Below are 27,277 nucleotides of genomic sequence, written 5' to 3'. Positions count from 1 at the left end.
AATTCTGTCTACTATTATTCTGACATTTCACATTCTTAAAATAAACCTTTTATAACTAGGGGGCAGTATTTTCATTTTTGGATAAAAAACTTTCCCGTTTTAAACGGGATATTTTGTCGCGACAAGATGCTCGACTATGCATATAATTGACAGCTTTGGATAGAAAACACTCTGACGTTTCCAAAACTGCAAAGATATTGTCTGTGAGTGCAACAGAACTGATGTTACAGGCGAAACCCAGATAAAAAGTGCCACATTTTCTGAAACCACCTCATGCCAATGACTCCTTATATGGCTGTGAATGAGCTACGAATGAGCTTACGTTTTCTACGTATTCCCCAAGATGTTTACAGCATTGTGACGTCTTTTTACGCATTTATGTTGAAGAATAGCCGTAAGGGACCACATTTAGCGAGTGGTCACATGATGGCTCCGGCAGAAAATCTTGCGTAAAGTACACAAGTAGCCATTTTTCCAATCGCTTCTTATGAGAAACCAATTGTCCTGACGGATATATTATCGAATATATATGTCAAAAACACCTTGAGGATTGATTCTAAACAACGTTTGCCATGTTTCTGTCGATATTATGGAGCTAATTTGGAAAAAAGTTTGGCGTTGTAGTGACTGCATTTTCCGGTCGATTTCTCAGCCAAACGTGAAAAACAAACAGAGCTATTTCGCCTACAACAATCTTTTTGGAAAAAAGGAACATTTGCTATCTAACTGGGAGTCTCGTGAGTGAAAACATCCGAAGTTCTTCAAAGGTAAATAATTTAATTTGATTGCTTTTCTTATTTTCGTGAAAATGTTGCCTGTTGCTAGCAGGGCATAATGCTATGCTAGGCTTACACAAATGCTTGTCTAGCGTTGGCTGTAAAGCATATTTAAAAAAATCTGAGAGGACAGTGTGATTAACAAAAGGCTAAGCTGTGTCTCAATATATTTCATTTGTGATTTTCATGAATAGGAAAATTTTCTAGGAAGATTTATGTCCGCTGCTTTATGCTAATTAGTTTGAGGCTACGTTACGCTCCCGCATGCGGGATGGGTAGTATCAAGCAGTTTTAAAATAAAGAGGTGACCCTAACTGACCTAAGACCGGGAATTCTTACTAGGATTAAATTGCAGGAATTGTGAAAAACTGAGTTTAAATATATTTGGCTAAGGTGTACGTAAACTTCCGACTTCAACTGTATATTATGTATGTGTGTGTGTCAGAGCTTGCATGAGTGTGAAGAATGTGTGTGAGGGAACGTGTGCGTGTGTCAGTGTCATGAACGACTTAATGCGTGCGTGTGTACACTACCAGTCAAAAGTTTGGACACACCTACTCATTTAAGGGTTTTTCTTTATTTTTGCTATTTTATACTTTGTAGAATAATAGTGAAGACATCCAAAATATGAAATAACACTTATGGAATCATGTAAAAACCAAAAAAGTGTTAAACAAATATAAATCAAAATATTGTTTTTATTTGAGATTCTTCAAATAGCTACCCTTTGCCTTTGACAGCTTTGCACACTCGTGGAATTCTCTCAACCAGCTTCACTAGGTAGTCACCTGGAATGCATTTCAACTAACAGGTGTGCCTTGTTAAAGTTAATTTGTGTTATTTATTTCCTTCTTAATGCGTTTGAGCCAATCAGTTGTGTTGTGACAAGGTAGGGGGGTATACAGAACATACCATAATATGGCTTTTACCAAATAGGGCTAAGAACAGCTCAAATAAGCAAAGAGAAATGACAGTCCATCATTACTTTCAGACATGAAGGTCAGTCAATATGGAACATTTCAAGAACTCTGAAAGCGCAGTCGCAAAAACCATCAAGCGCTATGATGAAACTGGCACTCATGAGGACCACCACAGGAATGGAAGACCCAGAGTTACCTCTGCTGCAAAGGATACGTTCATTAGAGTTACCGGCCTCAGAAGTTGCAGCCAAAATAAATTCTTCAGAGTTCAAGTAACAGACACATCTCAACATCAACTGTTCAGAGGAGACTGCGTGAATCATGCCTTCATGTTTGAATTGCTGCAAAGAAACCACCATAAAAGGACACCAATAAAAATAAGAGACTTGCTTGGGCTAAGAAACACGAGCAATGGACATTAGACTGGTGGAAATTATTCCTTTGGCTGGAGTCCAAATTGGAGATTTTTGGTTCCAATCACCGTGTCTTTGTGAGACACGGTGTGAGTGAACGGATGTTCTCTGCATGTGTAGTTCCCACCGTAAAGCATGGAGGAAGAGGTGTTCTGGTGTGGTGCTGCTTTGCTGGTGACACGGTCTGTGATTTATTTCGAATTCAAGGCACACTTAACCAGCATGGCTACCACAGCATTCTGCAGCAATACACCATCCCATATGGTTTGGGTTTAGTGGGACTATCATTTGTTTTTCAACAGGACAATGATCCCAACACACCTCCAGGCTGTGTAAGGGCTATTTTACCAAGAAGGAGAGTGATGGAGTGCTGCATCAAATGACCTGGCCTCCACAATCCCCTGACCTCAACCAAATTGAGATGGTTTGGGATGAGTTGGACCGCATTGTGAAGGAAAAGCAGCCAACAACTGCTCAACATATGTGGGAACTCCTTCAAGACTGTTGGAAAATAATTCCAGGTGAAGCTATTTGAGAGAATGCCAAGAGTGTGCAAAGCTGTCATCACGGCAAAGGGTGACTATTTGAAGAACCTCAAATATAAAATATATTTTGATTTGTTTAACACAATTTTGGTTACTACATGATTCCATATGTGTTATTTCATAGTGTTGATGTCTTCACTATTATTCTACAATGTAGAAAATAGTAAAAAATCAAGAAAAACACTTGAATGAGGAGGTGTTCTAAAACTTTTGACCGGTAGTGTATGTCTAAATCCTACCTTGGCACTGTCCTCCAGGTCTTTGTTGTTGAGCAGGGCATGGTTGGTCCTGAAGACGATCCAGTCAAACAGGGCGCTATACAGGGATTTGGCCATGGAGTCCCGCACGGTGCCAGCCTACATTCACACAGAGACAATCATGACACAAGAACACATTTTACCGTCTGCTCCAATCACAGCGCTATAATCAATCAATCAATCAAATGTATAAAGTATATGCATTCCATCTGGACCATGGGTTTATCCCCCTGTCAACCCCCCCTGCCTCTCCCCTTCACAAAAACACACAATACTCTCCCCTCTTGATCTTGAGCTGTACAGACTATAGGACAATATAAAAACACAATGTCGTTCAAATCCTTACACAATGTAGATTAGGAACAAGCAACAATGGAAAACATCTCCATAAAATAATCTGCCGTACTCTTCACAACACACCAAATGAATCCACTAGACAGAAATAGAGGTGTGTGTGTGTGTGTGTGTGTGTGTGAGCATCTGTAACATATTATTTACATATGTTATTGTCCCAGATGTTTCTCCCTTCTTAAAGTGCTTGCTAATCTTCCTGCACAGCATGTGGTTTTACAGGGATTTAATACTGCACAAGGTTAATCAGACATGCAAGGGCAAACCCTCAAAGGCTATAACTGCAGCACGACGAAACAAAACTACTGTACCGTATCCTTCTTTCTCCTGATCTGTTTATCTAGGCTTATCTATGTCTCGTCTAATATATTTGTATTTCCATCAAGTCTGTGTGTCAGTCTGTGTGTGTGTGCCAGTCTGTGTGTGTGTGTGCGTGCGTGCGTCAGTCTGTGTGTGTGTGTGTGTCAGTCTGTGTGTGTGCGTGCGTGCGTCAGTCTGTGTGTGTGTGTGTGCGCGTCAGTCAGTCTGTGTGTGTGTGCGTGCGTCAGTCTGTGTGCGTGTGTGCGTGAACCTGTGTGCGTTAGTCTGTGTGCGTGTGCGTCAACCTGTGTGCGTCAATCTGTGTGCGTGCGTCAGTCTGTGTGTGTGTGTGTGTGTGTATGTGTGTGCGTCAGTCAGTCTGTGTGTGTGCGTGCGTGCGTCAGTCTGTGTGCGTCAACCTGTGTGCGTGTGTGCGTCAATCTGTGTGCGTGTGTGCGTCAATCTGTTGCTCTTGCTGCGGGCGATTCCCTGATCCACCTCTACGCAGACGACACCATTCTATATACTTCCGGCCCGTCCTTGGACACTGTGCTATCTAACCTCCAAACGAGCTTCAATGCCATACAACACTCCTTCCGTGGCCTCCAACTGCTCTTAAACGCTAGTAAAACCAAATGCATGCTTTTCAACCGTTCGCTGCCTGCACCCGCACGCCTGACCTGCATCACCACCCTGGATGGTTCCGACCTTGAATATGTGGACATCTATAAGTACCTAGGTGTCTGGCTAGACTGCAAACTCTCCTTCCAGACTCATATCAAACATCTCCAATCGAAAATCAAATCAAGAATCGGCTTTCTATTCCGCAACAAAGCCTCCTTCACTCAAGCCGCCAAACTTACCCTAGTAAAACTGACTATCCTACCGATCCTCGACTTCGGCGATGTCATCTACATAATTGCTTCCAACACTCTACTCAGCAAACTGGATGCAGTTTATCACAGTGCCATCCGTTTTGTCACTAAAGCACCTTATACCACCCACCACTGCAACTTGTATGCTCTAGTCGGCTGGCCCTCGCTACATATTCGTCGCCAGACCCACTGGCTCCAGGTCATCTACAAGTCCATGCTAGGTAAAGCTCCGCCTTATCTCAGTTCACTGGTCACGATGGCAACACCCATCCGTAGCACGCGCTCCAGCAGGTGTATCTCACTGATCATCCCTAAAGCCAACACCTCATTTGGCCGCCTTTCGTTCCAGTTCTCTGCTGCCTGTGACTGGAACGAATTGCAAAAATCGCTGAAGTTGGAGACTTTTATCTCCCTCACCAACTTCAAACATCTGCTATCTGAGCAGTTAACCGATCGCTGCAGCTGTACATAGTCTATCGGTAAATAGCCCACCCATTGTTACCTACCTCATCCCCATACTGTTTTTATTTATTTACTTTTCTGCTCTTTTGCACACCAATATCTCTACCTGTACATGACCATCTGATCATTTATCACTCCAGTGTTATTAACCTGCAAAATTGTAATTATTCGCCTACCTCCTCATGCCTTTTGCACACAATGTATATAGCCTCCCCTTTTTTTCTACTGTGTTATTGACTTGTTAATTGTTTACTTACTCCATGTGTAACTTTGTGTTGTCTGTTCACACTGCTATGCTTTATCTTGGCCAGGTCGCAGTTGCAAATGAGAACTTGTTCTCAACTAGCCTACCTGGTTAAATAAAGGTAAAATAAAAAATAAATAAAAAATCTGTGTGCGTGTGTGCGTCAATCTGTGTGGGTGTGTCAGTCTGTGTGTGTGTGTCAGTCTGTGTGCGCGTGTGCGTGCGTCAGTCAGTGTGAGTGCGAACGTGCGTGTGTGCGTGTGTGCTTGCGTCAGTCAGTGTGCGTGCGAACGTGCGTGCGCGTCATTCTGTGTGCTTGCGTCAGTCTGTGTGTTTGTGTGTGAGTCAGTGTTTGTGTGCGTGTCAGTGTTTGTGTGCGTGTCAGTCTGTGCGTGTGTCAGTCTGTGCGTGTGTTTGTCAGTCTGTGCGTGTGTTTGTCAGTCTGTGTTTGTGTTCATCAGTCTGTGTGCGTCTGTCAGTGTGTGTGTGTGGTGTCAGTCTGTGTCAGTGCTTTGCTGGTGACACTGTCTGTGATTTATTTAGAATTCAAGGCACACTTAACCAGCATGGCTACCACAGCGATGTGCCATCCCATCTGGTTTGAGCTTAGTGGGACTATCATGTGTTTTTCAACAGAACAATGACCCAACACACCTCCAGGCTGTGTAAGGGCTATTTGACCAAGTAGGAGAGTGATGGAGTGCTGCATCAGATGACCTGGCTTCCACAATCACCTGACCTCAACCCAATTGAGATGGTTTGGGATGAGTTGGACCACAGAGTGAAGAAAAAGCAGCCAACTAGTGCTGAGCATATGTTGGAACTTCTTCAATACTGCCAGAAAAGCATTCCAAGTGAAGCTGGTTGAGAGAATGCCAGAGTGCGCAAAACTGTCATCAAGGCAAAGGGTGGCTACTTTGAAGAATCTCAAATATAAAATATATTTTGATTTGTTTAACACTTATTTTTGGTTAATACATGAGTCCATATGTGTTATTTCATAGTATTGATGTCTTCATAAAGAAAAACCCTTGAATGAGTAGGCGTGTCCAAACTTTTGTCTGGTACTGTGTGTGTGTGTGTGTGATATATAGTGGGGCAAAAAAGTATTTAGTCAGCCACCAATTGTGCAAGTTCTCCCTCCCTTTACCTATGATGAAAATTACAGGCCGTTCTCATCTTTTTAAGTAGGAGAACTTGCACAATTGGTGGCTGACTAAATACTTTTTTGCCCCACTGTACATACTTATGGGTAGATTAATATAATATTATTTATACAGTGCCTTGCTAAAGTATTCGCCCCCCTTGAACTTTGCGACCTTTTGCCACATTTCAGGCTTCAAACATAAAGATATAAAACTGTATTTTTTTGTGAAGAATCAACAACAAGTGGGACACAATCATGAAGTGGAACGACATTTATTGGATATTTCAAACTTGTTTAACAAATCAAAAACTGAAAAATTGGGCGTGCAAAATTATTCAGCCCCTTTACTTTCAGTGCAGCAAACTCTCTCCAGAAGTTCAGTGAGGATCTCTGAATGATCCAATGTTGACCTAAATGACTAATGATGATAAATACAATCCATCTGTGTGTAATCAAGTCTCCGTATAAATGCACCTGCACTGTGATAGCACCAATTTTTCAGTTTTTGATTTGTTAAAAAAGTTTGAAATATCCAATAAATGTCGTTCCACTTCATGATTGTGTCCCACTTGTTGTTGATTCTTCACAAAAAAATACAGTTTTATATCTTTATGTTTGAAGCCTGAAATGTGGCAAAAGGTCGCAAAGTTCAAGGGGGCCAAATACTTTCGCAAGGCACTGTATATACAGTGGGGAGAACAAGTATTTGATAACCTGCATTATCAGCAGTGTTTCCTACTTACAAAGCATGTAGAGGTCTGTAATTTTTATCATAGGTACACTTCAACTGCGAGAGACGGAATCTAAAACAAAAATCCAGAAAATCACATTGTATGATTTAAGTAATTAATTTGCAGACAGACTCTACATGCTTTGTAAGTAGGAAAACCTGCAAAATCGGCAGTGTATCAAACACTTGTTCTCCCCACTGTATATATAAATAATATTATATTAATCTGCCCATAAGTATGTAGGTATCTCTCCGTAGCACGCGCTCCAGCAGGTGTATCTCACTGATCATCCCTAAAGCCAACACCTCATTTGGCCGCCTTTCGTTCCAGTACTCTGCTGCCTGTGACTGGAACGAATTGCAAAAATCGCTGAAGTTGGAGACTTTTATCTCCCTCACCAACTTCAAACATCAGCTATCTGAGCAGCTAACCGATCGCTGCAGCTGTACATAGTCTATTGGTAAATAGCCCACCCATTTTCACCTACCTCATCCCCATACTGTTTTTATTTATTTATTTTTCTGCTCTTTTGCACACCAATATCTCTACCTGTACATGACCATCTGATCATTTATCACTCCAGTGTTAATCTGCAAAATTGTAATTATTCGCCTACCTCATGCCTTTTGCACACATTGCATATAGACTCCCCCTTTGTTTTCTACTGTGTTATTGACTTGTTAATTGTTTACTCCATGTGTAACTCTACACTGTAACTGTGTTGTCTGCTCATACTGCTATGCTTTATCTTGGCCAGGTCGCAGTTGCAAATGAGAACTTGTTCTCAACTAGCCTACCTGGTTAAATAAAGGTGAAATAAAAAAAATAAAAAAATATCTATCTAGCCACCTGTCTGCCTGTCAGTTTACAGTACACGTCTCTCAAGCCAGATATGCCTGTCTGTCCATCTGCAGTATCATTGACTCAGGGATGCTGATGCATTGTAATACCACTCTCTCTCCCAAATGCTGGGAGCCCAGCCAACACCTGCTCCCTGCACTGCACCAGCTTAGCAAAGCAAAACCAAGGCACACTTAGCGTTTCTACCTTTGCACTTGGCCACAGTCAAACGTTGAAGTACGTACTTTAGAAAGGCAAATGAACAAATAGACTGTCATCAGCATTCTAAACGGATATGTTCTTTAAAACCTCTCTAGGGTACGTGGGACGGTAGCATCCCACCTGGTCAACATCCAGTGAAATTGCAGAGCGCGAAATTCAAAAACACTAAATTCAAATATTTAACATTCTTGAAAATATATGTGTTATACATCAAAATAAAGCTTAAATTCTTGTTAATCCAGCCGCCATGTCAGATTTCAAAAAGGCTTTATGGCGAAAGCAAACCATGCAATTATCTGAGGACAGCACCCCGCATTCAAACACATGAAAATCCTATTTCAACCAGGCAGGTGCAATACAAATGTCAGAAATAGCGATATAAAAAATGCCTTACCTTTGATGATCTTCTTCTGATGGCACTCCAAAAGGTTGCAGTTACATAACAAATGGTCCTTTTGTTCAATAATGTCCTTCTTTATATCCATAAAAACTCAATTTAGCTGGCGCGCTTCAATCAATAATCCACTCAGTTTCCCTCCATCAAAATGCATACAAAATGAATCCCAAACGTTACTAATAAACTTTTACAAACAAGTCAAACAACGTTTACAATCAAACCTTAGGTATCCTAATACGCAAATAAACAATGCTATTCTCCGTCTTAAATTGTATGTTCATTACCGGAGATAAATAAGAAAGAACGCACTTTCCTCCACTCTCTTGGAAACACTACAGCCAAAATGGTAGCCACCTAGAAAAACTACAATTTCTCGGTCATTTTCCAAAAATCAGCCTGAAACTCTTTCCAAATCTAGTGAAAGCCCTAGGAACTGCAATTTGGGAGGACTGGGCTTAAAATTATAGTACTAGCCATTGAAAATAGTGGTAAGCTGATTTTTAATTTTTTGGGGGATGGTTTGTCCTTGGGGTTTCGCCTGCATTATCAGTTATGTTATACTCACAGACATCATTTTAGCAGTTTGAGAATGTTTTCTATCTAAATCTACCAATTATATGCATATCCTAGCTTCTGGGCCTGAGTAACAGGCAGTTTACTTTGGGCATGCTTTTCATCCGGATGTCAAAATACTGCCCCCTACCCCAGAGAGGAGAGGTTGTTCTTTAAGGAGGACACAAGAAGTGGTGCTGAGATGACGTAGAACGTGTAGCCCTATATTGGATGCCATGCAATCACGCCTGTACGCCCTAGAAGGCTACAAAGCATAGCCTTAGGGGGTTACTTGTTTTTGAAAATCCTGTTACTGAAGGCACATCTATAATTTGTACGTCCTACGTCCATCCGGATTGTATAATGTGTAAAGAATTAGTCTGAGCCTAGCTTTCTCTAAACCGGCGCCAACTGTATAACTCGGTTGGGATAGACAGCAGTAGGCTACATGGAACCATGCCTTGCAAGTGGAGAATGAATAGGAGATGCCTACAATGCTAGCCAATATCAGTGTAACATCACAGAGGCCCAACATTGCGATACTTCCAGCAACGCTTCGCGAAGCAGACTCTACAGGCCAGACTGGGATTTGGGAAGTCAATGGGAGAAGCAAAAGGTTCGTGAAAGGTTCGAAAGTTTAAAAAACTGACATGATTTAATTTTTTTATCAAAAACAACTTTATATCGCAGGAGTGACTTTGATTTGACGGGCCTGCACATACGCAGTTCAGCGCGAGAAGACACCCGATGACTAATTCTCTGCATGAGCTTAGCTAGCCAACATCGCCTACAAGCGGGATCAGGGATTTTTTATTGGAGAAGCAGTTTCTAGGAATCCTCATACTGTACTATCTTTGGTAACATGTTAGCATCCTCTAATGCATAACAATGTTAGCTCGCCAACAATAGTGCAACGTTTGTCAGCATGCCAGATGACAAGTTCCTCTGGTTTTTCCACACTCCAAGCCCTGCTGTGTTACAACACTACAGCTTTAGGTGTTTAGGAGATTCAGAGCCAAAGCTTTAAGTGTTTCCAGACACACAAATCAGTTTTTGGACACGTCATCGATCCATAAAAAGCAACTGACAAGATAGACGATTATTGTGCCTCGACAGGCCAAAGGGAAAGTACGCTCTCTACTTAAGGTGATGAAAGGCATGCTAAGCTAGGGCTATGGCGGTCATTACAATTTTGTCATCCGGTAACTGTCATGCAAATAAATGCTAGTCTCATGGTAATCGACAGTTAATTAACAAACATGTTTAGCATCTCCGTGTTTCCGCGCTTAGCCTATGCGGACGTTACATGGAACATCTACATTTAAAATAAATCAACTTAATATAGCCTAAACCATCACAATAAATTCATTATTGATTTTATGCAGGTCTATAGAAACATATGTATCATATTCTGAGTCGTCCTTATGTTAGGTACTGATCTGGCTATGCCATATGGCTGTGGGCTACACTAGTTAATTTAGCAGGTAAGATTCGCTTATAATTCCTTTGGCATTATTTTATAGTAAGACGAATACAACTGAACATAGATTAATAAAATAGAAAGGATATTTTTCCCAAAACGATTTCCGAGGGAGTTTGATTCAATCATTTGAAACAGGTCCTCCTATATGCTTAATCAGAGTAATTCATGCGACTTTAGTTGGTATACAAACCTTAGGCCTTTTGAATACCTTTTGAATACTAAGGCTGCATGATGCAACTATTGATGATTTTGAAAAAAAGTTGCATTAAAAAGGCATGAGCTCTGCTCTGTTTCTTGCACAGGCCACACGCACTTCATCAGTCTCTCATTCACAACTTGTTAATATTCTCACCCATCAGACTATTCTCAATGTAATATTGTCTTTACATATAGCCTACTAATTACGTATGGACATTTTTTATTTTTTTTTACTTAGAATGGCCCACCTAAAAAACATGTCATCCGTAGCCTGCACTCGAATAGCGAACGCGGTTACGATTATAATTCGCCGGGTAGGCTCCACCGGTTGTAAAGCGGAATAATGTGCTTAATTTTAAGAATTGAGCAATAAATAGAGCAGCACAAGAAATACAGTAGTGGCCAGTCAAAACTCTTTTTATACATGATTGCACAATGACTTGACCAAAAGAAAGTGGTCAGATGAAGCAGATGCAGGACTGTTTTGCTAGCACAGACTGGAATATGTTCCGGGATTCTTCTAAAGGCATTCTTCTGATGGTACACCACATCAGTCACTGGCTTCATCAATAAGTGCATCGATTAAATATGCATGAGAGCACCACCTGTTCCGGACGACTGTGTGATCATGCTCTCCGAAGCAGATGTGAGTAAGACCTTAAAACAAGTCAACATTCACAAGGCCGCAGGGCCAGACGGAATACCAGGATGTGTACTCCGAGCATGCGCTGACCAACTGGTAAGTGTCTTCACTGAAATGTTCAACTTGTCCCCGACTGAGTCTGTAAAACCAACATGTTTCAAGCAGACCACCACACTAAGGTAACCTGCCTAAATGACTACCGACACGTAGCACTCACGTCTGTAGCCATAAAATGCTTTGAAAGGCTGGTCTTGGCTAACATCAACACCATTATCCCAGAAACCCTAGACCCACAAATTTGCATACCGCCCCAACAGATCCACAGATGCAATCTCTATTGCACTCAAAACTGTCCTTTCACACCTGGACAAAAGGAACACCTATGTGAGAGTGCTATTCATTGACTACAGCTCAGCGTTCAACACAGTAGTGCCCTCAAAGCTCATCACTAAGCTAAGGACCCTGGGACTAAACACCTCCCTCTGCAACTGGATCCTGCGCCGCACTCAGGTGGTACGGGTAGGTAACAACACATCCGCCACACTGATCCTCAACACGGGGGCCCCTCAGGGGTGTGTGCTCAGTCCCCTCTTGTACTCCCTGTTCACTTATGACTGCATGGCCAGGCACGACTTCAAACCATCATCAAGTTTGTCGAAGACACAACAGTGGTAGGCCAGATCACCAACCACGATGAGACAGCCTACAGGGAGAAGGTCAGAGACATGGCCGTGTGGTGCCAGGACAACAACCTCTCCCTCAACGTGATCAAGACAAAGGAGATGATTGTGGACTACAGGAAAAGCCCGCCCCCATTCTCATCGATGGGGTTGCAATGGAGCAGGTTGAGAGCTTCAAGTTCCTTGGTGTCCACATCACCAACAAACTATCATGATCCAAACACACTAAGACAGTCATGAAGAGGGCACAACAAAGCCTATTCCCCCTCGGGACACTGAAAAGATTTGGCATGGGTCCTCAGATCCTCAAAAGGTTCTACAGCTACAACATCGAGGGCATCCTATAAACTCTCCAGTAGTAGTACCAAAACATTCAAAAAGTTTAAACTTTCAAAGCAGAATTCCTTTCCCATCCTTCCTCACATTCAGTGTATGACATACTTTGTTGTATCTCTGTATCTCTGCTTTTATCCAATGTAAAAAACACCATTTCAAATGATGCTACATCAAATCAAACCTTATTTGCCACATGTGCCGAATACAACAGATGTAGTAGACCTTACCGTGAAATGCTTACTTACAAGCCCTTAACCAACAGTGCAGTTCAAGAAGAGTTAAGAAAATATTTACCAAGTAGACTAAAATAAAAAGTAACAATTAAAAAGTAACAACAATAAGAATAACAAGGCTACGTACAGGGGACACCGGTACCGAGTCAGTGTGCGGGGCTATAGGTTAGTTGAGGTAATTTGTACATGTAGGTGGGGGTGAAGTGACTATGCATTAATAATAAACAGTGAGTAGTAGCAGCAGTGTACAAAAGGGAGGGGGAGGGGGAGGGGGGTCAATGTAAATTGTCCGGTGGCGATTTTATTAATTGTTCAGCAGTCTTATGGCTTGGCGGTAGAAGCTTTTGAGGAGCCTTTTGGTCCTAGACTTGCACTCCGGTACCGCTTGCCGTGCAGTAGCAGAGAAAACAGTCTACAACTTACTGGAGAGTCTGACAATTTTTTGGGCTTTCTTCTGACACCGCCAATTACATAGGTCCTGGAAGGCAGGAAGCTTGGTCCCAGTAATATACTGGGCCGTTCGCACTACCCTCTGTAGCGCTTTACGGTCAGATGCCGAGTAGTTGCAACCGGTCAGCATGCTCTCGATGGTGCAGCTGTAGAACCTTTTGAGGATCTGGGGACCCATGCCAAATCTTTTCAATCTCCTGAGGGGGAAAAGGTTTTGTCGTGCCCTCTTCATGACTGTCTTGGTGTGTTTGGACCATGATAGTTTGTTGGTGATGTGCACACCAAGGAACTTTAAACTCTCGACCCTCTCCACTACAGCCCTGTCAATGTTAATGGGGGCCTGTTCGGCCCACCTTTTCCTGTAGTCCACAATCAGCTCCTTTGTCTTGCTCACATTGAGGGAGAGGTTGTTGTCCTGGCACCACACACTACTGAATCAAGGTGGTCGTTCACCTATAGGCTACGCTTACAGTTATTTGGCCACTTTAGTTGTGATTCAAACCTTATCAAAACATATAGGCCTATGGGCTAGGCTACATGATGCATGTGGCTATGATTTGAACAAAACAACAAAAATGAATGCTCTCTGTTTCTTGCGTTAGGCTGGGCATTATTCACAAGTGACAATATTCTCCCCCATCAGACTATTCTCAATTTAATCTAGTCTTTACATATACTAAATAATATATGTGTGAAATGAGTTTTGATTGCGAATGGGCCATTATCATGCACCTGTCGGAAGTCGGGCAGGGGAAAAAAAAGACGTCATCCTTATGCACTTGAATAGCGAACGGAGGATGCTTTTCCCGCGGTTCATTTTCATGCCAGCCAGGTAGGCTATACGCCGGTTGTACAGTGAAGCAATGTGCTTAATATTAACAAAGATAAGAAAATAAACATAGTTAGCCTAGAGAAAACTGATGGGATCCTCCTCTTTTTAATAGAGGCCATCATTCTGTTTTCTCACGCAATTGCATAGCACAGTCTACAGAAATGTTGCAAAACACTTATTTCATTCCATGCATCACATAGCTACGAGAAATTGGCTCTAGCAATGAGGTGATCCTATTCTGATCAAACTCTGAATGACAAGGCTCTCATGAAGTGTTTGATATTCGAATGCATTTGCATTAATGCCAGAGTGATTAAAGGGACAATAGAGCGCCGAGTACCAGGCGATTAGCGACTGGCAGTTAGCATGTTCGGTAGGCTATTAATGGACCATCAGAGCACGGTCTTGGAGAAGTCCAGTTACCGGGACTCAACGGTCACGTGGAATTTGACTGCGGTCAAGACTCGCGACTGCCGTTGTGGAGGTAATACGGTCACCGTAACAGCCCTATGCTAAACTATTATAATAGGAGTGTTATGGAAGGGGAATGGCGTTTAAGTCTGGTTAGCTGTGGCTGGTCAGACACAGGTCTGTGCTGTTACTGGAGGCTTGTCCAACATACTCCACATGACAGAGAATTATGTCTGTTAGGCTTACATACTACACATTTGAACTTTGTTATGAACCTTCAGTAACCTTGCGTGCCCCTGAACGCAACCTTAATGTACAGTAGAGTGTCAGCAGGCAGGTACGTGTGTTTAAACCGATTCGACTAGGTCGAGGGGAGCACAAATTTATGAGGAAGTAAAAATGTGTGATACACAACACATTTCTATTAAACGGACTAATGTGTTGTGTCCCTGAACGCACGCCCTTAATGTACAGTGCATTTGCAGCACGTGTCTAAACAGTTTCAACTAGGTCCGGGGGAGTAGAGAATAGTGACCAAGCAAAAATATGTGTTTTAAAAAGCCTCCTCTTCTTCCCTAATGCATTATTGATCTAGGCGTTATTTTTAGAGGTATGAGCTTCGCTGTTTCCTGCTCCCAAAGGTTATGTAAGTCCACATGCATTATGCAACAGTTTCAAACCCCACTCCCAATCAAAACGGCTCAAAACGTCCACCAGGGATTTTCAAACATGACATTCTGTCGCGTCAACGAACCTCCATTGTCAGGAAACGTCACAACCAGATTCAATTATTTACCACAGTGCTAGAAATGTCAGGGAATGGAATTTGATGGAGAGAAGAAGGAAAAAACAACTCCCGAAAACAAAATTTATGAGATGGCCACCCAAGAGGCTGACAAAATAATTAGAGGGAAGTTATCAGAGAGAGTTTAGTAAACTGTTCTGGGGTCGAGTCTGTAACAAGGTCTTGGCTGGTGTTTGGAAATTAGAAGCCTTTGCAGAGGAGCCTAACAGAGGGGGCCTTGCCATTTCTCGCTAATGGCTTACAAACACACTCCGTGAGCCACAGGAGGTGTAAAACAACACCCGGCATGAGACCGCAACGCAAATAACTTGCTAGCCTCTTCTCCGACGGGGTGCGTGTGAGTTTTTGAAGCGTTTGTGTCCAATTGGTTGCCTGTTTGTGATGCCAGTTTATAGAAGTGTGTGTGTGTAACATGTTTAACGATACTTGTTGGGACCAGAAGTCCCTACAAGAATAGTAAACAAACAAAGATTCAACCAGCTGGATACATTTTGCCTGCCCCCCCCCCCCCCCCACAAGGAAAAAGGCTACTTATTTGTAGGGGGTTTAGAATTAGGGTTAGGGGTTAAAGGTTAGGGGTTAAAGGTTCAGGATTAAGGTTAGGGAAAATAGGATTTTGAATGAGAATCGATTCTGTGTCACCACAAGGTTAATAAAATAAGACAGTGTGTGTGTGTGTGTGTGTGTGTGATATATATATATATATATGTACGTTAGCTGCAAAGACGTTTAAATAGCTTTGATATAGAGTGGCACTGTTTAATCTAAAGCACATGAATGCACAGCAGAGCCGTGGTTAATTAAAACACACTCTACCTCTCTCATTAGCCAGCATGCAGCAAGCCTTAGCTACAGTAGGCTTCTTTTTATAGGACCTCTTTCATGAAATAACTAGGTTAATGCTTGGTAATATATCATTGACAGTAGAATAAACTGGCAATTAAGTCATGAGAGAAGGAAACTGACAGGTATCCAACCAGTCAGGCCGTTCCTCATGTGTGTTAACCCGTGTGTGTGTGTGTGTGTATATATATATATATATATATATATATATATATATGTGCCTTGCGAAAGTATTCGGCTCCCTTGAACTTTGCGACCTTTTGCCACATTTCAGGCTTCAAACATAAAGATATAAAACTGTATTTTTTTGTGAAGAATCAACAACAAGTGGGACACAATCATGAAGTGGAACGACATTTATTGGATATTTCAAACTTTTGTAACAAATCAAAAACGGAAAAATTGGGCGTGCAAAATTATTCAGCCCCCTTAAGTTAATACTTTGTAGCGCCACCTTTTGCTGCGATTACAGCTGTAAGTCGCTTGGGGTATGTCTATCAGTTTTGCACATCGAGAGACTGACATTTTTTCTCATTCCTACTTGCAAAACAGCTCGAGCTCAGTGAGGTTGGATGGAGAGCATTTGTGAACAGCAGTTTTCAGTTCTTTCCACAGATTCTCGATTGGATTCAGGTCTGGACTTTGACTTGGCCATTCTAACACCTGGATATGTTTATTTTTGAACCATTCCATTGTAGATTTTGCTTTATGTTTTGGCTCATTGTCTTGTTGGAAGACAAATCTCCGTCCCAGTCTCAGGTCTTTTGCAGACTCCATCAGGTTTTCTTCCAGAATGGTCCTGTATTTGGCTCCATCCATCTTCCCATCAATTTTAACCATCTTCCCTGTCCCTGCTGAAGAAAAGCAGGCCCAAACCATGATGCTGCCACCACCATGTTTGACAGTGGGGATGGTGTGTTCATGGTGATGAGCTGTGTTGCTTTTACGCCAAACATAACGTTTTGCATTGTTGCCAAAAAGTTCAATTTTGGTTTCATCTGACCAGTGCACCTTCTTCCACATGTTTGGTGTGTCTCCCAGGTGGCTTGTGGCAAACTTTAAACAACACCTTTTATGGATATCTATAAGAAATGGCTTTCTTCTTGCCACTCTTCCATAAAGGCCAGATTTGTGCAATATACGACTGATTGTTGTCCTATGGACAGAGTCTCCCACCTCAGCTGTAGATCTCTGCAGTTCATCCAGAGTGATCATGGGCCTCCTGGCTGCATCTCTGATCAGTCTTCTCCTTGTATGAGCTGAAAGTTTAGAGGGACGGCCAGGTCTTGGTAGATTTGCAGTGGTCTGATACTCCTTCCATTTCAATATTATCGCTTGCACAGTGCTCCTTGGGATGTTTAAAGCTTGGGAAATATTTTTGTATCCAAATACGGCTTTAAACTTCTTCACAACAGTATCTCGGACCTGCCTGGTGTGTTCCTTGTTCTTCATGATGCTCTCTGCGCTTTTAACGGACCTCTGAGACACTCACAGTGCAAGTGCATTTATACAGAGACTTGATTACACACAGGTGGATTGTATTTATCATCATTAGTCATTTAGGTCAACATTGGATCATTCAGAGATCCTCACTGAACTTCTGGAGAGAGTTTGCTGCACTGAAAGTAAAGGGGCCGAATAATTTTGCACGCCCAATTTTTCAGTTTTTGATTTGTTAAAAAAGTTTGAAATATCCAATAAATGTCGTTCCACTTCATGATTGTGTCCCACTTGTTGTTGATTCTTCACAAAAAAATACAGTTTTACATCTTTATGTTTGAAGCCTGAAATGTGGCAAAGGGTCGCAAAGTTACAAGGGGGCCGAATACTTTCGCAAGGCACCGCCTATATATATAGAGAGAGAGAGATATAGAGAGAGAAAGGGGGAGAGAAAGTGGGAAAGAGAGAGAAAGATGGTATAGGCCTAGTTTCCCTGGGAGCAGAGAGGAGATGTCTCAGTGACCAGGGGAACTGCTACGGCCTCTACAGCAGTATCCTACTGATGTGCAGTAGTGTAGGGAACATGCTTGGTGCTGTTCTGTGCAGATATCCTTCTGACACGGTGAATGGAATCTCTCCCTCCCTCCCGCGCTCCTTTCTCTAAAAGGCTCATATTAGGCTGTGACAGATGGGGATTTCCATGCAGTGGAGGGCCCCTCGTTTTATTTCCCTTCCCTTCTCTCAACGCTCCACCTCCTCAAAGACCTCTCTCTCTCTCCACATTAAGTTATGGCGGATGGGGGACTTCCATAGCATTAGCAGAACAACAGAGCTACAGTAACAGTAAGTGTTGAGTATGTATCGTAGCCACAGTCTTCCTATAGGATTACGTTTTTTTAAAGTCCATTGTCTGAGCCTCTAGTACGACTGTATATGGAGAGGCTGAGGAAGACGGAGACTGGATTTGGTTTCTGGTCCGGCTGTATATTCCAGTGGAGGATGCACATTCCTAGGCGGAGACCACATGACTGTCTGGGGGGATGGATGCAGCTATTGTGTAGCTAGTCGCTAATGTGTAACCAGAAGGGGGTGGGATGGTGGAGGAGAGCTCAGTTATAGACTAGCCTTGTGTAGAATTTCCTCTGAAACACAAACGCCCCCAGGCGACCGGGGTGGGTGACAGGCAGGAACTCATATGAAACGGTTGAGAGAGAATGCTGGGCAGTGTTCGTTAGACATAAAAACAAAAACAACAGTTCTGTTTGCTGTAGCAAAATGTTTTACAACTTTTTCCATTGATGAACCTCAACCCAGGTTTTGTATTAAGGTCATTTCAAATAGGCTCTCTGTGAGATTTGGCATACATGCGCGACAAGGATGCTTTTTGGCGCTAAGGGGGGGGGGGGGGATCAGCGCCACCACAACAAACCCTCATGAGACGGCCCCTTATAATCCCTGACCACTGACGCACTCTGCGGCCAAACAAAGAGACTCTGCTTTTCTTTCTCGAGGCCTTTAGGAATGTACTGTACGCCCTCCCCCTGTTGACTACAAAAGCCTTTTGAGTTTCGGCGGAAGGAAAGCAAATCCAAGCAAACAAGTAGTGTCCTTAAGAATTTCGGCTGTCAACAATTCATAAACACGACTCTATCAACGAAGTCCCTAGACTTTATACAAGATGAAATATCTTGGAGCGTTCTGAAGCTCTGAGGCTGTTGTTGTTGTCACTGTGGGGGTCAGCTAGGGTTCAAAGCCGCCTGTGTGGTCTGGTGCAGTTGTGTTATGATGTTTGTTATTATTAAAAGAACAGGAAATCTCGCGGTCACCTCTGCCAGTTTGTATGGCACGATCAGCCGCTCTCCCACCGTGACAGTCTTCCTGGTGGTCAGAGCCTCGAACAGCATCTCCTCCTTCACCTGCGGACATAGACAAGCACAAGGTCAGTCAGACAGTAGAGACAGGAAGTCACTCTGAATAGAGCGCATAGCTATTAGTTGCATACATACTTTAGATAACAACAGATAGCGGTTAGCCAATGCTCTACTCAATCCCCTCTTTCTAAGTGACACTGACATGGTTAGCTGAGATTAGCTTCCTTGTGTAGAGCAGGACACAGACACGCACGCGCTCACACGCATGCTAGCCTTGGCCTCAGCAGACAGCCCATTGAGAGAGACAGATGTCACTGCACACACATCTGACCACTCATCCATCCACTGGGATTATGCTGACAGCTGCTGCTGAGGACGCGGCAGAGGGTACACTGTGTGTGTGTGTGTGTGTGTGTGTGTGTGCGCGTGCGAGAGAGTGTGAAGCGGCAGGGTGTTGATCTTAAACACCATCATGGCTGAATGTTTTTTTCAGTTGTTTCCTTTATAAATGGTCTTTGATGTAAACAGCAGCATTTGTGAGGGACACTAATTAGATTTAAATTCGTACTTCTTGGTAATCTCCCACTGGGTGCGGAGCTAATTCTACGGCTCACCGATTGGTCTGTGCTTCATGACTGTCGCCTGGTAACCACGCTTAGATTCCATTCTCTTGCACGGTTTTTAATACATAAAAAAATACATCTGTCCTGTTACTGTATATTAATACATTTCTCAATCAAGCAAATGGGAGATGTGTCCTGAAGCAAGGCCCAAACTGACCCTGGAACTCTTTTACTGTCACAGTCCCATCACTTAACACTGTCCTAGCTCCACCTAGCCCTATTGGGACCCTGTGGTCCAGCCAGAGGAACCAGTCTGTCAACTCTACCATCTGACCCTGCTCCACTTCCTCTTCCTGTTCTGCCACCCCCCCACACAAGAAACAGGAAGTCCGAGCCAGTCATATTCCCATTCATGCATCAGTCTACACCACGGCCAATTAGCTTTCCCTGTGGAAAGTGCTGCTCACGTGACACCAGTGTAGTAAACGCAAAGATGGTGAATTGGTGACCGATAGTTCACCCGTGGTATGATATGATACATGTTTATGTTCTAGATATTTGCTGCTCATGTTAGTGGTTTTGAGGTGATTTTGCTTTTAGACAGGGGCTAACAGCTATCACGCCCATTGTTTTGCAGCAGACACAAGTGCTAAAAGCTTATCCCGAGCCAAGTAAGCACACCCAAATCTTTAGTTGCGGGCTGTCATTCCGCTGTATAAATTAATGGCATAGTATCTAATCATTTAGGCGAATTATTCCATTAATTCAGCAAAACTTTGCCTTGTTTGAATAATGTGACAACGGGACTACTGTACCAGAGCATTGAGAAACCCCAGTATTTCCTTTTCGACGGTGCTTCTACTCTCTCCGACCCTGAACATGTGGTGAGCATGTGCCTCCTCTCACGTCCACATAAATCACATGGTACTTGCGGCACAAAACGACTCTCTTCCTTTAAAACACCCAACTGGTTCCCCTTTCTGCATAATACCCTGTGGCACAGTTGTCAGACTTTTCCAACACACTTTGATCATTGTTTTATCAGTGACTCAACAGGGTAGACTGCGTAATCCTTGTGGTTTGTGTCCGCGGGTAGAGCGACGTACAATCCCTCACTTCTGAGGTAAATGAGAACAGCATGTGCCCACCGCCGAGTAGGCTCCGGTCAGAGTTTCTACAGTAAGTTGACCTCAGCTAGCGGTTACGTCATGGTTATGATAGCGTGATGTAGGCTTTATGTCAGTCAGTTTGCTTAAGTAGTGTAGAAAGATACCTTGATGCCCTCCTATAACATATTTTTGTCTTTAAAGCACAGCACAATTAGATATGTCAACTGTGACAATGACAGGCTACATTCTGAGGTACAGGAGAATTGCTCAGTTGGCTGGCAGCATTAGCAGTCAGACGCCGTAGCTGTGGAACAACAGCGGAGAGTGATGATGTATTTGCGGTTCTACTGTAGGAGGGAGATGCAGCAGGGCACAGAGTGGAAGAGCTGTGGTTAAGGAGGCGGGCGTGTCTAATGCAAGCTCATTCCCACAAGGCACTTGTGTTGGTTCGTTAGCACTGCAGTGGAAGCGTGAGTCAGAGAACTGGGGCTACAATACATCCAATGCCCTTTTCACACTAATCGAGCTGATCAGAACCGTACGGTGCTGGCTCAGATGTTTTCCTTTTCAGCATGGTTCCAGCAACTGTGGTGTATACAGGCTGGTTGCGGTACAGTTTCCCATGGGCCAATTTGGTTCAGTTCCGTAGTGTGAAAAGGGTCAAGAAGTCTCCTTTGTAAGGAGAGAACGTGATCCGGACCCCAAAAATACAGACACTCTTCTCAGCACATGAACAACTTCTGAATAGAAATAGATATTCTAGATCACGCATCTGCCATGCTTTTTCTTCCCGTTATGTCTCCCACTTGAGTTCCTCAAATGGAGCACGCCCATTGTCTAATCATGTTAGTCCTACAGTATAATGTCTAGCTTAGCTTAGCTTGTGTGTGTGTGTGTCCACGCGTGCTGGTCCTAACCATGTATTTACAGTGCAAGTTCAGCCAGCTCTGCTCAAACAACCATTTCAACAGTGTCAGATATTGGGGGTGACAACACTCCAACAAACTGTCAGGAGTAGGATGTGATTCGTTAAGAGTGGTGTGTATCTCATTGGAAATATTTGATTGACGAGGGATTTCTTTGGACTAGTACCCTTGCATTGGCCTCGTCGCTGGCCTGTGGCGATCAAAACCATAAAAACGATTTGCAGTCTACGCAAACTTTTGAAAACAATTCAGTGACAAATTATGGATGCCATGCCACAATTGAGTGTGTGTGTGTGTGTGTGTGTGTGTGTGTTGCACAATATTCTGGCTGTCATGAGCTCTAGTCACCCAGTTTTCATAAGACATCTCAATGTTGAAAATGAAAACAAGTCTTATCCCACTGGGCAAAAACGGGTTGAAATCTACGTCGTTTCAAATCAAATCAAATCCAATTTGTATTTGTCACATACACATGGTTAGCAGATGTTAATGCGAGTGTAGCGAAATGCTTGTGCTTCTAGTTCCGACAATGCAGTAATAACCAACAAGTAATCTAGCTAACAATTCCAAAAATACTACCTTATAGACACAAGTGTAAGGGGATAAAGAATATGTACATAAAGATATATGAATGAGTGATGGTACAGAGCGGCATAGGCAAGATACAGTAGATGGTATTGAGTACATTATATACATATGAGATGAGTATGTAAACAAAGTGGCATAGTTAAAGTGGCTAGTGATACATGTATTACATAAAGATGCAGTAGATGATAGAGTACAGTATATACATATACATATGAGATGAATAATGTAGGGTATGTAAACATTATATTAGGTAGCATTGTTTAAAGTGGCTAGTGATATATTTTACATCATTTCCCATCCATTCCCATTAATAAAGTGGCTGGAGTTGAGTCAGTGTGTTGGCAGCAGCCACTCAATGTTAGTGGTGGCTGTTTAACAGTCTGATGGCCTTGAGATAGAAGCTGTTTTTCAGTCTCTCGGTCCCAGCTTTGATGCACCTGTACTGACCTCGCCTTCTGGATGATAGCGGGGTGAACAGGCAGTGGCTCGGGTGGTTGTTGTCCTTGATGATCTTTATGGCCTTCCTGTGACATCGGGTGGTGTAGGTGTCCTGGAGGGAAGGTAGTTTGCCCCCGGTGATGCGTTGTGCAGACCTCACTACCCTCTGGAGAGCCTTACGGTTGTGGGCGGAGCAGTTGCCGTACCAGGCGGTGATACAGCCCGACAGGATGCTCTCGATTGTGCATCTGTAGAAGTTTGTGAGTGCTTTTGGTGACAAGCTGAATTTCTTCAGCCTCCTGAGATTGAAGAGGCGCTGCTGCACCTTCTTCACGATGCTGTCTGTGTGGGTGGACCAATTCAGTTTGTCTGTGATGTGTACGCCGAGGAACTTAAAACTTACTACCCTCTCCACTACTGTTCCATCGATGTGGATAGGGGGGTGTTCCTTCTGCTGTTTCCTGAAGTCCACAATCATCTCCTTAGTTTTGTTGACGTTGAGTGTGAGGTTATTTTCCTGACACCACACTCCGAGGGCCCTCACCTCCTCCCTGTAGGCCGTCTCGTCGTTGTTGGTAATCAAGCCTACCACTGTTGTGTCGTCCGCAAACTTGATGATTTAGTTGGAGGCGTGCGTGGCCACACAGTCGTGGCTGAACAGTGAGTACAGGAGAGTGCTTTCCTTTTAACAAAATATGATGACGTTGAAACCAACGTGGAAAACTGATTGGATTCGCAAAAAGGGATTAGTATTTTCTTCACCAAACTTTTAACGTGGTGACATTTGTTGTTGACTTCACGCTGACTTGACGCTCGTCGACAACTCAAACAAATGTCACTCAAAACAAGACGTTAAACCGACGTCCGTGTCCAGCGGGGATGACTCCACCAATAAAGACGAACGCGGCGCAAAATGATATAACAAAATGATAAAAACTATCAAAAGATACGCTGCCTGCAAAGCCAAATCATCTTGGAATACATTCCCACCCCCCCCCCCATCTCCATACAGTGAGTTAGTAACAAAGTCCTGTTGTTGCTACTCTGCGTCTGACTGTAAACTAATCCATTTGCATTCCTTACAGCCATTAAAATACAAAGGAATCAACGTGACAACTGCGGCTCGTGCCGGAGTTGGTACAGTTGAAGTCAGAAGTTTACATACACCTTAGCCAAATACATTTACCGTAAACTCAGTTTTTCTCAATTCCTGCCATTTAATCCTAGGAATAATTCCCTGCCTTAGGATCACCACTATATTTTAAGAATGTGAAATGTCAGAATAATAGTAGAGAGAATTATTTATTTCATCACATCCCCAGTGGGTCAGAAGTTAACTCAATTACTATTTGGTAGCATTGCCTTTAAATTGTTTAACTTGGGTCAAACGTTTTGGGTAGCTTTCCACAAGCTTCCCACAATAAGTTGGGTGAATTTTGGCCCATTCCTCCAGACAGAGCTGGTGTAAGGCGGCAGGGTAGCCTAGTGATTAGAGCGTTGGACCAAGCAAACAAGTGACATCATAAAGCACCAGAGATATCAGAATGGGCGGGTCAAGCAAACGAGTGAACGAAGGACTAATTGACATGCAGGTACACACCTCGAGCAGCTCCGAGACGGTGGGCAGCACCTCTGGGTTACAGATGTCTATGGAGTCGTCCCTGTAGGACTTCTTCCTGTAGCGGATGTTGCCCAGGTGGAGGATAGCAGAGAGCAGGGAGAAGATCCTACCAGACAGAGAGGGAGAGAGAGAGGGACGGAGTCAAATACGAGTTAAGGTGAGGATAAACCTAGACAACTGCATTAGAAATGATGGTGTGGAAAAGATGGAGAGAGAAAGGGAGAAAGAGACAGACATGCGGGGCATGTGTGTGTGTATGTGTGTGTGTGTGTGAGTGTGCATGCATGTGTTTAATGTACTTACTGTTTGCGTGTGGCAGGCAGGAACCCCACCATCTCCATAGCCAACTGCAGCCGCTCAAAGTCGTGCTTCAGGTCCTCCCCTTCCACAGTGAAGCAGTCCTGCTGAAGTAACGAGTACCGCTATCAACAGACAATACAATGTACACCTGTACCATAGAATACCACACACACTAACTATTGGTCATGTCTTACACACTCTGACACTACTTTTGACTCATCCACCCTTCCACATCTTTTTTCTAGTTCACATCTTATCTGATTTACTGAATCATAGTCCATTTCATTCTTGGAGCTCTGGTTTTCATTCTCCCCTAATTCAGGGTTGATTGATAATCATGAATCAATCATTTACAAAATATATATTTTTTTAACTGAACTACTTTGGCCCTCCAGGCCAGGAACTGAATAAGCCTGCTTTATACAACAGCCTTGTGGCATAGGAGTGTTTGGTTGTTGTTCTAAGGGAGGTGGTCAAGCCAAAACACACACACACACACACACACACACAAGGTTGTCCTTCCGTGCTCGGAGCCTGGTGGCCACTGGCAGGGCTAATAGAGAGCGGCCTTCCTCTCAGTTCTAATGATGGGGCAGAGAGCAAACACACACACGAAACAGGATCAGCTTCTAAAACCATTTAACATTCTTCCCTGCTGTTTGGATTTCTTTACCGTTTCCAGGGTACAGTGACGGGCAATTTCTGAGGTGAAAATGTGCACTTTCTCCAACATGAGATTTGAGGCTTCACAAGCACTTGGGTAAAAAAAGAGAATGTCTGAATTGCTGGGTTCGTTGGTCGTTTTTTTTCTTCTCAAATGCCAAACAGCGCAATGCGATATGTCAAAGGAAGTTGAGAAAACAAAGAGAGATCATTGTCGGACAGTTCCAACTTGGAATCTCTGGGCCTACACCAAACCCTTAACTCTGGTACTCCTCTAATCAAAACAAAATTGGTTTAGACACTGAGGGAATGACTGAAGAAAGCTCCCTCCTGTTCTTTTTACCTTCTCAAACAGAGAACGGTATTTTATTCAGCACATACGCTACAGTTTACTTACCACGCCTAGTCATCATTAAGTTAACGCTAAAATGTACATGGTGAAAATGTTTGGGATAAAATTCGATACATATGGCATATAGCTTTTAGCAATTATCCCACTTGGGGCCGAATTCTGACTTGAGATACTGTCTGTGCGCGTATCTCAAAAGATTAATTTAAAAAATCACACATTGATATCAGTGCGAGAAATATTCCAAGTTAGGATTGGCCCCTTGTCCTAAACACAGACTTAGGCGGTAAATGCCTTTTGACAGGCCACCGGTGTTGTGTGAGAAAGTGCTCATCATTCAAAATGTGTCCCACGACAGCATGCTTCTCACACCAAAGCAATTCGACCAAAGTGAACCCAAAAAAGACACGGAAATACACCCATAGCCACCAAGCCAGAAACATACCACATCCCAAATTTTTTAAAACGGCAAACATGTTTGGTCATTGTGATCTTGTGTCAGACGCTCCCTTGTGTTTGTTTATGTTTCAGAGCGTGTGAGTGAGTGAGTAGAAAAGAGAGGGAAAGAGTACAGCCAAGCTGTCAGGAAGCGTTGGGAGGCACGGCGCGACAGAGACTCTGACATCATCTCCTCTGACTCAGGGGTCAGGGATTGCAGACGAAAGGGCAGGGAGGTCATAGACTCACCCCTGAGACATGCCATATAAACAGACACTCAGATACAGGACATCACAATGACCACTACATAGACCACTATAAGTGAAGGCTGTGCAGACAACGGCAGGGAGACAACAACACACTGAAAGATATCAACACACACACTCCAAAAACAAACAGGATTGTGCTCTCATGTGTGTGAAGACGTGACAAGAGCCGAGGCCCAACCCAGCACCAAATCGACCCCACATGTACACAGACACACGCGCACTCAAAAGAGGTATGCACAACTAAACACACACACACACACACAATACTGACCAGCTCGCTCTCATAGTAATTTTCCCAGTGGAGTCTGTGAGATTTCTTTGTCATCTGGAAGTAAGGTAGAGGGGGTTAGAGAGAGGTATGTATACACACACTCAAAACACACTCACTCAACTGACTCGGAGATGACGCATACTGTTAATACACGGGGGAAGATTCACTAAACTGGTCTAAACACACACACACACACACACACACACACCACAAATCCCCAAAGCTGCAATAATTAAATCCATTTAGCAATGACCTAAAAAAAAAAAAAATGAATGACTCAACTAGTTTGAATTGCGGGAGAAAGATCTGTCTTTCCAAGAACATTTCGAGCGAAAGAGAGGGAGAGAACAGAGGGTGACACACTCCAGACTCACTCTCTCTCTCTCTGTGGACACATGGACACAGGAAGGACGCAAGAGTAATAGAACTGCTCAGCTATGGGAGGAATTCACACCCTGCTCCCAGATAGGGTTAGGAGTGTTCAC

At 43.3% G+C, this 27,277-nt stretch overlaps 1 protein-coding gene across 23 annotated transcripts in view; it reads right to left on the bottom strand.

Annotated features, from left to right (window-relative positions):
• The window catches only part of myo9ab (myosin IXAb), a 225,961-nt gene that overhangs the window by 76,754 nt on the left and 121,930 nt on the right, over nt 1-27,277 (bottom strand). For 14 of the 23 annotated variants that reach the window (XM_036950868.2, XM_090202505.1, XM_090202543.1 and 11 more), the window contains exons 6-10: nt 26,793-26,846; nt 24,806-24,906; nt 24,482-24,608; nt 19,213-19,302; nt 2,894-3,010 (exon numbers count right to left, since the gene is read on the bottom strand). In XM_036950868.2, coding sequence (XP_036806763.2) covers nt 2,894-3,010; nt 19,213-19,302; nt 24,482-24,608; nt 24,806-24,906; nt 26,793-26,846 — 489 coding nt within the window. The remainder of the gene's footprint in view (nt 1-2,893; nt 3,011-19,212; nt 19,303-24,481; nt 24,609-24,805; nt 24,907-26,792; nt 26,847-27,277) is intronic. The other 9 variants (XM_090202509.1, XM_036950864.2, XM_090202535.1 and 6 more) reach the window with 3 other exon arrangements.

The sequence above is a fragment of the Oncorhynchus mykiss genome, chromosome 2 (assembly GCF_057628025.1).
Source record: "Oncorhynchus mykiss isolate SJ-2025 chromosome 2, ASM5762802v1, whole genome shotgun sequence".
NCBI classification, from domain to species: domain Eukaryota; kingdom Metazoa; phylum Chordata; class Actinopteri; order Salmoniformes; family Salmonidae; genus Oncorhynchus; species Oncorhynchus mykiss.
The sequence above is the reverse complement of the archived record's forward strand: the minus strand, read 5'-3'. Positions and strand labels throughout refer to the sequence as shown.